The sequence below is a fragment of the Symsagittifera roscoffensis genome, chromosome 7 (genome assembly GCF_963678635.1).
Source record: "Symsagittifera roscoffensis chromosome 7, txSymRosc1.1, whole genome shotgun sequence".
NCBI classification, from domain to species: Eukaryota; Metazoa; Xenacoelomorpha; order Acoela; family Convolutidae; genus Symsagittifera; species Symsagittifera roscoffensis.
In genome coordinates, this window is record NC_087068.1 from 54598062 (window position 1) to 54611067 (window position 13006).

The window sequence follows — 13006 nt, forward strand, 5'->3', positions numbered from 1 at the left end:
TTTTCGGAACATGTTTGTTTGCATGTTAAGTTCGATTTGCGGTTTAAAAAAAATTTCGGGGCATTTTTTCAAAATTACTAGAAAAAAATTTTGTACCGACATCAAAAAAACGCCAGTCAAACAATTTCCATATATGGGAATTGATAGATGAGCAGTTTTTTCATCAGCAGTGTTTTCTCGATTTTTATCACCAGATTGTTTTATTAGAATCAAACAGCCGCAGTAATTAGTTTATATCTTTTTTCACCCATTTTTCGAATTTGTAAGAAAATTGTATGACAAGCAGTTTCCCACACACTTGATGTATGGAATTGTATGATCAGCTTTTTCGGTGTATGGAGTTCAACCCGGGAAACTTGTTTCATGTGACTTGTCAAGACTCTTAGAAATATGTTCGCACAGAATAATCACGTTTTTTCTTCGTCAAAATGTGTGAAAAAATCAAGGCGAGCAAATAAAGTAAATTACTAGAACTTTCTAGACTTTTATTCAATTATTTAATCTTAAAGATGTACATGACGAAAAAATACAGCTTTTTATAGAAAGCTTCTTTTTCAATCAATGACTACGCATAACTAAGAGAACAAAATGGCTCTGATTTTACCAGAGATCTCAGAAGGTATGTCAAGACTCTTAAAAGTATGTTTGCACATCACGTTTTTTCACGTTTTTTCTTCGTTAGAATAATCTCGTTTTTTCTTCGTTAGAATAATCACGTTTTTTCTTCGTTTAGTCGCGCGAGTAAAAAATCAAGGCGAGTAAATAAACTGAATCATTTGAATTTTCTAGCATTTTGTTAAAATATTTTATCTTAAAGCTGTACATGTCCTAAAACATGTTTTATAAAAACTTCTTTTTTAATCAATGACTACGCATAACTGAGAGGACAAATGGCTCTGATTTTACAACAAATCTCAAAAGGTGTAACATTAAGTTTGAATGCACAAAATAATAAATGGATTCTGATGTTCTGCTCTTCTCAGACTTCAAATAGCGTGCTTTTTTCTTTCAAATAAAAATAGTCTTTAGAGAAATCTTTGGTGTTATATGATGTTCCGAATCGCAGCAAACGATCTTAGTTTTATCAGATAATTGCAACTTTTTATTACCGTGTCGTAACAGTATAAAAAGGTTACTTGAACAAAAATTGAATTAATTTATCAAAAAATTATTGACTACACACGCAACAACTATAAAAAAGGGACATTTAAAAAAAAAATGGAAGACTTGAAATTATCGCCGGATGAAGTAACTTTTGAACTTCAAGGAAACAAATTAAGCCAAAAAAACGACAAATACTTTGATGCTCGAAAACAAAGCAGGCACGGAAACGAAACAGACTACGCAGAGATTCCTATCGAAACGCAGCATCAGGAAAACCCAATTCATGATTCTGTGCATCAAACCTACGCGGAGCCAGAAAAAGTAACCATGAGCGGTGAAACAGCGGGAAAAGAGCTTAACAATTGGTCAAGGACATGTTTCCTTGCAATGGGAAGCGTACTATTGATTGCTGTTCTTCTACTGGCAGTAAGATTTTTTTAACTGAATTTGCTTCGAAAAATAGATTAGTAGTATTAGTACTCATACCACATATAAGTAGTACCAATACTCAGCTTAGTAATACCAGTACTCATTTAAGTAGTACCAGTACTCTATCATTGCACAGTTTTGGTGTTTGTGTGTGTCTCTGGAATCCCAAGACAAGCCTTTAAACAAGTTTAAATTTTGTCGCAACAATCAAAGAAAACAAAAGAGAAGAAAAACAAAGAGAGCTTGTTTGTTGTTGAATCCGCTTACAATTCACAAAATACACAGTTTGGCTTCGTAATATTACTATACGATGATAACCTGGCAACAAGTTTACATTCTTAGTTCAACATCTTTTTAATGGCTGAGCGTAAACGGCCACATGAAACATGAAAAGCAGCTCTGGTTACTGCTTCAGCCGAAGCAGTATTTACGTAATCCAAAAGAAATGCCAATTTAATATAATTTTGTGAAAGTTGCCGCATTTTGTTATGATTGTTTTTTGTTTTGAGAAAAGTCCCATATGACAGCAGCTACCCAATTTTATGAGGACCCGTTCTCTATTTCTTTCTATAATTGATCTTAGTCCACAACAGCTCCAAAGTAAAAAAAAATAAGCGTGACAAAAGTTTTTGCAAGAAACTTTTGGCTAGTTTTTAAAAAAACATAACAAGAAAACACGAGCTTTGATTGGATTTGATTGAATTTGATAACTACATTTTTTTTGTTCCACGCAAAATCAGGTAACACAAATAATCATCGGAATGAGTCTAGTTATATATTACTTTCCATTCGTGATTCGAACGACAGTAGAAGCTTTGAAAAATCTCAATGTTGAGAAAAATTGGTATGAAATTTTTGATTTTTAGTCTAACTCAAGCTAATCTAAAAAAGTTTGTCAAAATTAAAGTTCGCATGCTTACCATAGCTTCTAAAAGCCTAATATAAACCCTGAAAACCTAATTTCACTCAAATAGATATAGTTTTTGTAATTTTTAAGCGCAGTTTTTGAAACCAACAACATCAAAATTTCAAAAAAAGTTTCTTAAATTTTTTAACATATTTTTTTTTTCGTTTTTGCAGTAAACTTTCTACAGAAGCTATTTTTCAAGTGGCCAATTCGACAATGACTATCGTATATGCCTTTTTTCAATTGTTTCGTTCAGATCCTACCAGTACACCACACATAAAAGACACGACTAATTTAAAACAAAATTTTTTTCTGATCTTTTTTTTTAACGTTTTTATGACTATTGTCGGAATAGGAACCGGCTATCCTTGATTATTAATATAGCAGGTGCGTGACAGAAAACTTTGTACTATTGCCGCTACAAATGGATACAGATGATTAATTATGTCTGAATGTTTACTGTTGGATCAGCCGTATATGAATAAGGCATGCAGCAAAGTAACGTCTTAAATTTTTGCGCTATCAGTTTGAGTTTGTGTTTACAAAAAGAGATTCAAAAAATTCAGGACAACAAGATTTCAAAATTTCAAAAAGTAAATCGAAAAATTAGTTTTGAAAGACAAAATTCAAGCTCTATGGGCGGAAGAGAATTTTAATGCCTTAATTTCAGTAATTGCTGAAATAAACCAGCACATTGATCAGATACTTTTTATAAGTTTTAAAAACAAATGTGTCCGATGAAACTGCTTTTTTTCAAAAATTTTGCTTCTAAAGAATCTAGCACAAAAAGTTTCTTCCAATGTGTCATTCGTTTTTCTTCTTCTAGTCAATCATGAACCGATAGTCAATTTCACAAAAACAGCACAAATTTCAATAATTCGAATTGCAAACCAAATTCAGTGAATAACAATATAAGCATCGAACTCTGTAGTTAAATGGATTAAATTAGCTTAAATATTTAGATATTGATGGCTGTATCAATTGTTTTGACAGTTTCATTGTCAAATGAAATAAACAAGCACAATGCTCAACAAACAGAAACCCTGGAAGACATCGCAAAAAATCAAGATAACCTTGAAAGCTTGTTGACTAATCTTTCCGGAAAAGTGGACAAAATTGAAGTAAGTTTGAACGACATAAACAAGCACAATGCTCAACAAACAGAAACCCTGGATGACCTCGCAAAAAGTCAAGATAACCTTGAAAGCTTGTTGACTAATCTTTCCGGCAAAGTGGACACAATTGAAGTAAGTTTGAACGACTTTCAGGCTGGTTCATTTTCAGTTTAATTTTGAGGACAAATTTATTTTGCCATCTTGTGCACACTTCATATGTCGGTTAAAACAGATAGTTGGGAAAAAATTAATTCTTTGAAACAATTTTAAATTAAAAAACCGAGCCTTCTGTAAATATTGCCTGATACTCATTGTATCAATATCATGAACTGAAGCAGCCGTAATGTGGTTGAAATTAGTTTGATCTGAATCGTATAAAAATACTAAGTAGCTCTTTGTAATTTTTAAATACCCTGTTTTAGGTTTTTTGGTTCCAGAGAAAATCATTAGCTGTCAAGCGAGGCTTCGTGTACGACTCTAATTTGTTTTAGTTTGTCCTTTGGGTTTTGAAATACGATTTGACTTCAATTTCTTAGATTTAGCATGGATTGTTTTAATGAGATGACAAAAATCGACTTTTAGTAGTGAGGTTAGGGTAATCATGTCTCACCTCTGCCTTAATATAGATCCCATATCCCCTTAACTTTAAAATCTACTTTGTTTTTTAACTATACCTTATATGTAGTTTGTTTGGATCTCATTTAAGATCTAAATTGTTTTTTTTTCGTTTTTGGAGACTGATGTTTTACGATTGCATGTTACTAAGTAGCTTTTTGTAATTTTTATATTCCACCCTGTTTTAGATTTTTAGTTCCAGAGAAAATCATAAGCTGTCAAGCGAAGATTCGTGTACGACTCTAATTTGTTTTAGTTAGTCCTTATGGTTTTGTAAGACGATTTGACTTCAATTTCTTTGATTTAGCATGGATTGTTTTGATGAGATGATAGTAATCGACTTTTAGTAGTGAGGTTAGGGTAATCATATGTCACCTCTGCCTTTATATAGATCCTATATCCCCTTAACTTTATATCTACTTTATTTTTTAAATACACCTTTTATGTAGTTTGTTTGGATCTCATTTGAGATCAAAATAATTTTTGGCTTTTTTTGCAGACTGCAGTTTTACGGTTGCATCAGTTTTGTTGCTCGAAATATTTATTTCGAAAACTGTTTTGAATATCGGATTTTGGTAGATTCAAAGTGAAAAAATCTCAGGCCACTTTTTTTCTATGGTTCAAGGAAAGAATACTTTCTCAAAAGGCCGCTGTGTTGCATGGAATGCTTCACATGATTTGTTTTGGCCTTTGCTTTTTAAAGAGTAGCGTAAATACGTCAAATACCTTATTTCTGTTGAAGTAAATCCATGTTGTCCAGCATTTTCCATAGTCCGAGGTTTTGGACTCGGTGTTCCGTAATTTCAACATATACATGTGTCGCTATGAAATTTTTCTAACTTCTTCTCCGATTGACAGAAAAACATGTGGTCAGATGACGAAAGAAACTGGCTAAATGTCTTCTCAGTCGAAGCATATTCAGGAATTCACATCTACAATTTCTTCAAAGATGGTAACACGTCTGCTGCTGTTCCTGGCGCCATCGTTTATACAAACAGAACCTTCAGACATCCGTTAATTTCAGACAAAATGAAACAGAGCCAGTATGTACGATTCTCTGTTTTCAAACATGACTTGTCGGAAGTGGCTAAACGAGTCATTTTCCAAATCAAACCCAATGACGGTCTAGAAAATTGGTTCAGTTTTGAACGACTGGAGATGTCAATGGGCTGGAATTTTAGCTCAAGAGGTCCTCAAGGAATACGTGGAAGTTGGATGTTAATAAGTGCAAGTGCTGACCAAGACGGAACTGATACCAGACTTCAAAGATATTTCCATATGTCTCATTCATATGCCGGATGCCCATGTATGTCATTTAAGCACCATTCAATTTTTCACTATGAGTTGAAAAATGTTGAGAGGATGGTAACTTTTGAGAGGTACCCGAAAAAGGTCCTTGAGAAGTCCTTGGAAACTTTTTTCTGTTCAATGAAACATTATAATAGTTTGACCTCTGCTACTCTCGCTCTGGTCTTCGATTGTCAAACGCAAAAAAAACGATAATCAAGCTGTGTCCTTCAAGCAGTATTCACATTCTCAAATTTTAAGAATTTGTCAGCTTTACTAGCATTTTTTAAAAGTACAACAGCAATTTATTTATTCTGCATCAAATGTGCCTACCAATCAGATTACGCGTGAGAGTTGCCGTAGACTTTTTGATGAACTTGATGTGAAGCGATTGCCCAGGTTTGATTTCTTGCACTTTTTTTGTTTTTCTTATTTATCTATATTCAATTTTTTACATTAGTAAGATATTTTGCCTCAAATTCATGTGACATTTGGAGTGCAAATTCAGCTCTGTGTTAAAAAACATCGGCGCAAAAATGTCTCAAATAAATAAATAGGAACAAAATAAATCAAGTTTCACAATGAGATGAAAAACTTAATTTTTTATCCAAGTTCTATCATCGAAAAGCTTCTTTGCCATTTTGAGTCAACTTACTCTTCCCTATTTGTTAATAAGACCTCACTAAAGTGAAAAACTTTCTGAAATTGTTTAACTTTAAGGCTGCAAAATTTAAATGATCTTTGATAAGCGTTTCTATTCAACGAAGATTTTATTTATGCAGAGTTACTTTTGCTCAGTTTTCCCTTCAGCTCCTCAAAAAGTTCCTCAAAATTTAATTCAGTTCCTCAAAAAGTTCCTCAAAATTTAATTCAGCTCCTCACAAAGCTGAGCAAAGATTTGAAAAACGCTTCTCGCACTGATTGGATTTTTTGAGATACGTATAGGGCGTTTTTACTGCTCTTGAGTTTTGTTTAGAGTCTCTTGACTAAAATTGGTTATGTTTTGACTTTTTGATCGATCAAAATTTGTTTCTTTGGGGATTTTCAGTTGCGAAACAGCATCAGCTCGAGGAAACATAAGTAGAACATAGGGGCCTGGGATCTATATTTTTTGAATGTTTTCAAAATTGAAAAAATGATTGATTCAACTACTTTTGAAAAAATATATAAAACACTGAAACTGCAACTTTTTAGATGATCGAGCTTGGTTCGTAGCTTTGACCCCAAAAATGGCGAACGCCGCCATTCATTGCACCTGGGCCAAGTGGTGGCTGCGTGAGGACATAGTTGCTTCTGGAATGGCAGATAGAAACCAACCCCCCGCGTTTCTTTACTCTGAGGGTCAGCAAGCTACCCTGCCAGATGGATTAAAAGCAGCTGGAAAAATCACAATAGATGTGTACGGCGCTTAAATAATAAACTTTTTCATTAATGATGGCTCTTCAGTTCCCAAATGAGTTTCAAATAGAAAGGTCTATTAACTTAGTAGAGTTGCCATTATCAAAAACTGAAGCTAAGTCTACAAAAATTTGGCAAGAATTTTAAATTTAAAAAACTTTTTCGAAATTTGTAATCAAAATTTTAAAAGCTATGTATATAATATAATGTGTACTGCCGATTTTTGCTCAATTCATGGTGAAAATCTATGTTCTTTTGTTTTGTTGATCATGTCAGAAGACTCAATTGCTTTGTTAATACCTCAATATATTGCATCAAACAGCTTCAGAACAGTTAACTATCAGAAATATTTGCACATACTCCAGCAAAAATGAAATAGTGTTGATTAGTTTTATTTCATTCGTGGTCGCAATCCATCATTTTAATTTTGAAGTCTTGAGATTCAATAATTTCGCAAATAACTAAACTGACTGCCCCAAATTGCTTTCGAATGAAAACTGATTATTAATTTTAAAAAAAGGTGTCAAAAAATGAACTTTGTACTGGTGGTTTTTATTAGCTCATGGTGACAATGCTTGATTTATATTTTAATAATGCCTCTTTCAAAAAATCACCAGCAAAAATTTAAAATTTTCTAGTCAAAATTTATATTGAATAGTTTGTACTAACGATGATGATTGTTAGTCAATGTATGGTCGCTATACTTCATTTTATAGCTCATAAATTTTAAATGATCAGATTAAACATTTTTAATCACTTGTTTCTTAAGTGCTCGCCACCCCCTCAATTGAAAACAAGATCTTAACTAAAATTATTGAAATCTTTGGTTTTTTGTCCAAAAAATTACTCCATTTTCCTACCTGGATTTTCACGATACTTACCAGTGTGCAAGATTCTTGACAAACCCTTGCCGATATCAAAAAAAATGTCTCCAATTTTTTTGAAGATTCTTCAAATATCGATGAAGCTCGAGAAGATTGCTGGACGTGGTTAGCATGAAAGGAAACATATAAAATTTTACAAAAAACATAACCAGTAAATTAAGACTCCTCGTTAATGAGAGATTTAACTGTACAGTTGAGAGTGTATAGGTTCCCTTAGTAATAAATTATTATGGACCGCAAAAAAAAGCTCAGCTTTATTTTTCAGTATTGCCAGTTTTGAAACATTAGGGCAATAAGACTGCGAGCAGACAAACAGGAAACGATAAACAAAATTAAAAACGTCTTATTTTGTTTTAAATTCAAAGGAAATATTCAAAACAGTAAGAGTGTAATTTTATCACTCATTTCCAAACTAAGTGAGCAAATTGTTCCAGGAGATTTTTCTACTTTTTCAACATTGGGTTAACTGGCAATCACCAAACCTTATTTCACCTTTCCGTTTGTGAGATCGAGCTCCATAAGTTTGAGGACAGTTTCCCAATTTCATCGCATTAGAGAAACCAAACCCAGATAACCAAACCCAAGTCCAATTATAACAATTAGTAAAAACATGCTCTCACTCTGAGATATTAACCCTCAGAGTCCCTAAAAGTTGATTCCTCAAATGTGTTCGTGGGTTTTATTCATTTACGCGATGGTTATTTTTTCTGAAGAAGAATTAGATCTATGCTTTAACTTACAAAACGCTTTTGGTTTAAGGTAAAGGCAATTTAAGTTTATAGGTGATTACATTTTATTGGAACTTATTAGCCTAGAATGCAGTTTTCTCTTTCCTCGCCATATTTTAAAATGGAGAATTTTGATGTATTTTTTTCATAATTTGATTATCTTTACAGTTTTATCATATTTTGTTTTGAATGCAGATTTAAACAAAAAATAAATAAGCTCAGAAAATAATTTCACTCCTGAAAATATAGTTTCAATACATATTTGGACTTTAATTTCAAGAAATACATGGATTAAATAATGTATTAACGATAAGAAAATAATTTTGAATTCCAAATGCCAAAGAGCAAAAAAATAGATGCAAGAATAATAGTGTACAGAGAAACTCCAAAAAATGTGTTTTCTAATTTTAACTGAATAACTTTATTTTAACTCATTGGTACATAACTATTTCATTATTTTGTTTTTACTTTTTGTGAAATGAACTGTCTTATTACTTTCCAAAGAACATTGAATTCAAAATTCATGAATTACCTATTCTGGCTCGATCACGCCCATGATCTAAATTCCACTTGTAGTTTTATACAGTCTTTCTATGGAAACAGAACAGGGGGATTTTGTTTTATAAAAAATAAACAAAATAAATCTTTATTCTTTTTTCAAGGCATTTTGAACATAAAATTTATGAATCACCAATTCTGCCTTCATCTTTCCCAAGATTTTAACTCAACTTGTAATTTTATAAAATGTATTCATGTTTACAATTTGAGGGAATTTTACGTCCGAAAAATAATGATCATCGAGACAAAAAAAAGTTTTAACATTTAATTCATTGGTTTTATTGTTTTTAGTTTTCGAGTTTTACAAACAACCAAACAATGACGAAGAAAGTGTTCATTTGATGAACTTAGATGACAAAATTCGTACTTTGTCATCATGGTGTACTCTTTGTTCCGATTTGATGTATGCTATCCGATTTCACAAGAAATCAAAACCATATACTCTCAGGTGCCTCTGCGCAAAAAAAATTATTGAATTTTTTGTTCAATAACTTATGCGTTCACATGTTCCCAGCTAAGGTTAAAGCTTTGAACAAACGAGGGGGTATTTTAATGAAAATGAAAATAGCTGATTAAAATATCAATTTTTTCAACTTTTTCCTACCAATCAGTTGTTATCACAGAATGTCTTTTTCATTGATCTATTATCAAACGCGAGTTCTAACTGTTATCAAGATAACATGTTATCCTTTCTCTTCCGATTTTTTTTCAGAAGAAATAAGTTTGACGGGGCAACGGGAAGTTGCTCTCACCGAAATCTGCTACACTCTAAGTTTTCAAAATGTTTTAAAAATTTCGAAAATCTGTAGGCAAATAACACGAAAGTCTTAAAATAAATACCGCATCAATGAAGATAATTATCCTATTGTTGAAAGTATTGTTAATGCAGTTAACATTGTAATTAGAAAACTATCACTCAAAGACATTTTTTATTACAAAACTTAACGAGACAACCGGAAAAACCAACATAGTATTATCTACGCAAAACAAAAAATTACTAGTGGGTTTTTCAACAGAATCGTCTAAATTATGTCAAAAACTAGGCTTAGTATATGGGGCGCGGTATTTTTTCCGGGATTAACTTGAACCATTTTATCCATCTGATATTAAAAAAGTCATGCAATTTTTGGTGTAGTCAAACATTGTGGAATATGGCTTTGTTGGCGATACTAAATCTTAAGTAATGCCCTCTTTTGCAAACTTGCAGCGTGTCAAAAACAAAGCATTGAGTTCAGTACTTACTGTTGATTCAAAATTTTGGGAAAACTGTGGTACAGAAAACTCATCAAGAATAACTTTCAGAGTCTTCAAAAAAAATATGTGACTAACAAGGAGCATTTATACCTTGCATAATTGTTAGAACTGTAAATTTAACTCTAAACATTACCAAAAACTCCAATTTGTTTTGTAGGAAACTTACTTTGAACGGAAAATTCAAAATAATTATCATTTTGTTCCTTTCAAAAATCTTCAAATTACAATTCATCAAAGTTTAAGATCTAAGACACTCAGATTTGAGTCATCAAGTGTTTTAAGGTCTAATAAATAAAAAATTACATAAGAATCTGGATTCTGTTGGGTAACTTAGTAATTCATGGCTAATAGACAGGATCTTTTCAACTGAGACTGAAAAAGTGGATACGTCCCAATTGGATTTTGACAGGTTTAAGCATAAAATTTTTTTTTTCGCAATCATAATCCAATGTCAGCTGAAGTACGTTGGCTTGTGTTTATAATTTGAAAGGTATTGTCATGTAGCATTGGGAATCGTTAGCAGAAAAAAATCATTATACTTGAAACTTAATTAGAGAATTTTATCATAGATATTTTGGAAAAAAAACATCCATGTTTCAAAACTTTTCCGTTTTGATCCAATGAGATTGTAGATAGTCGCTCCCCTATCACTAACACTTCAATACGGTATTCAAAATTTCCGAGAATTGAAGACTAAATCGACAAGGTGCCCCAACAATTTCAAGAAAGTACAATTTTTGATTGCACTGTTGAGTAGATGCGAGGAATGTTTAAACTTCATTATGATTGTATCTGGCAGGCCATTTAAATAATTCTCCTTGAATTGAGGTGTGTAGCGATTCAGACACTGCATAATAACCTGCAGAAATTGAACCTTGTCTGATTAGAACTGAGAATTGTGGATTGGCTACTTGAGTTGCCAACACAAAATATAATTTTGCAAAAGTAAGTCGTATCTTAAATTACCATTGGGGATCGATAACGGATCTATAGCAAAGAAAACAACGGCTAGTTTTCTGTAAGTTTTCTCTAATTCACAGTCCTCACGTTGATTTTGGTTAATATTGTTGTTATCAAATGGAAAAAGATCTGTTTAAAAAGAATAATCTTGAAATGTAAGTTTGATTTTACGCAACCCTCAGTTTGGGACAACCTAATTTTTCAATATTTGCAATTGAAGAAAAGTGAATGTAATATGTTGTTGGTATAAGCTACTTTTGATATAGCAGCAATATTTCCCGTTGTTCCCTTAACTGCCAAATTCTTATCGTCATTTTTTATTGTTGATTCAAAATATAGCTGAAAACTCTGCAAATCTAAATGAGTGTTCCGATCGGTGTTCAACAAATTTTAACGTTACTTCAGGGCTATCAAAAGTGTCGAGCTTTTGTTTTTTTGACCGAAGGGTTCTTTAGGTTGCTTTTTCAGAAATGATAGTTTTTCTTTATTATATGAAGAACTCCTTAACCAAGTTAATTTTAGCTGTTGTTGTGGCTTCTCGTTTAACTGCATTGATTGATGCATTGTGCATTGATGCAAAACAGATTTAGTCATTTAGCTGGAATATAGGGTTGATTTGAGAAAAATTAGAAGTTTTTAGCTATCAAACTTAAAACATGATAGACTTAAGACCTAATACTCTGAATGTTCCATCCCAATGCCTCTGTTGACTCGATCATTCATTTTCTGAACGATATCTGGAAGTTTATCGAAGAAACGTCATATCGATTTATCTTCTAAATATTTCACAGCTATTGTTTTCAAGGATCTGATAATCTTGCTGCTGATAAGGCTTTTAAATCTTCAATTAAGTTTTGATAATTGTTAATTTTCAAAGCTGTGCAAAAAGCTGAATGACCCTTTAACTTTTTACTTTGATTTATCTAGACGTTATTAGTTGGGTTGGGTGAGCCAAGAATTATCCTAGCTAAGTTGTTTTTCAAGTATTCTTGCATCATCGGAAGTAAAGGGAACTGTTTCTGGGTCATACAAATTGTCAAAATTTAACGTTACTTCAGGGCTATCAAAAGTGTCGAGCTTTTGTTTTTTTGACCGAAGGGTTCTTTAGGTTGCTTTTTCAGAAATGATAGTTTTTCTTTATTATATGAAGAACTCCTTAACCAAGTTAATTTTAGCTGTTGTTGTGGCTTCTCGTTTAACTGCATTGATTGATGCATTGTGCCTTGATGCAAAACAGATTTAGTCATTTAGCTGGAATATAGGGTTGATTTGAAAAAAATTGGAAGTTTTTAGCTATCAAACTTAAAACATGATAGACTTAAGACCTAATACTCTGAATGTTCCATCCCAATGCCTCTGTTGACTCGATCATTCATTTTCTGAACGATATCTGGAAGTTTATCAAAGAAACGTCATATCGATTTATCTTCTAAATATTTCACAGTTATTGTTTTCAAGGATCTGATAATCTTGCTGCTGATAAGGCTTTTAAATCTTCAATTAAGTTTTGATAATTGTTAATTTTCAAAGCTGTGCAAAAAGCTGAATGACCCTTTAACTTTTTACTTTGATTTATCTAGACGTTGTTAGTTGGGTTGGGTGAGCCAAGAATTATCCTAGCTAAGTTGTTTTTCAAGTACTCTTGCATCATCGGAAGTAAAGGGAAGTGTTTCTGGGTCATACAAATTGTCAAAATTTATCGTTACTTCAGGGCTATCAAAAGGTCGGCAAGCATTATTTGATTTCATTGCCTGTAAACGAGTCAAG

General features: G+C 32.4%; 1 protein-coding gene across 1 annotated transcript; it reads left to right on the plus strand.

Moving 5' to 3' along the window:
• Positions 1–742: 742 nt before the first annotated feature.
• LOC134851419 (uncharacterized) lies at positions 743–7034 on the plus strand. The gene is made up of 4 exons (XM_063867495.1): positions 743–1530; positions 3403–3687; positions 5029–5476; positions 6652–7034. The coding sequence occupies exons 1-4, from the start codon at positions 1219–1221 to the stop codon at positions 6867–6869; spliced, it is 1263 nt and encodes a 420-aa protein (XP_063723565.1). The 5' UTR covers positions 743–1218; the 3' UTR covers positions 6870–7034.
• Positions 7035–13006: the final 5972 nt, after the last annotated feature.

What these genes read in the sequence shown, in the direction of transcription:
- LOC134851419 (XM_063867495.1), top strand. Translation starts at nt 1,219, where the DNA reads ATGGAAGACTTGAAATTATCGCCGGATGAAGTAACTTTTGAACTTCAA. An exon ending in GCAAAGTGGACACAATTGAA is followed by an intron (nt 3,688 to 5,028) that starts GTAAGTTTGAAC and finishes TCCGATTGACAG; the next exon opens with AAAAACATGTGGTCAGATGA. An exon ending in TTCATATGCCGGATGCCCAT is followed by an intron (nt 5,477 to 6,651) that starts GTATGTCATTTA and finishes GCAACTTTTTAG; the next exon opens with ATGATCGAGCTTGGTTCGTA.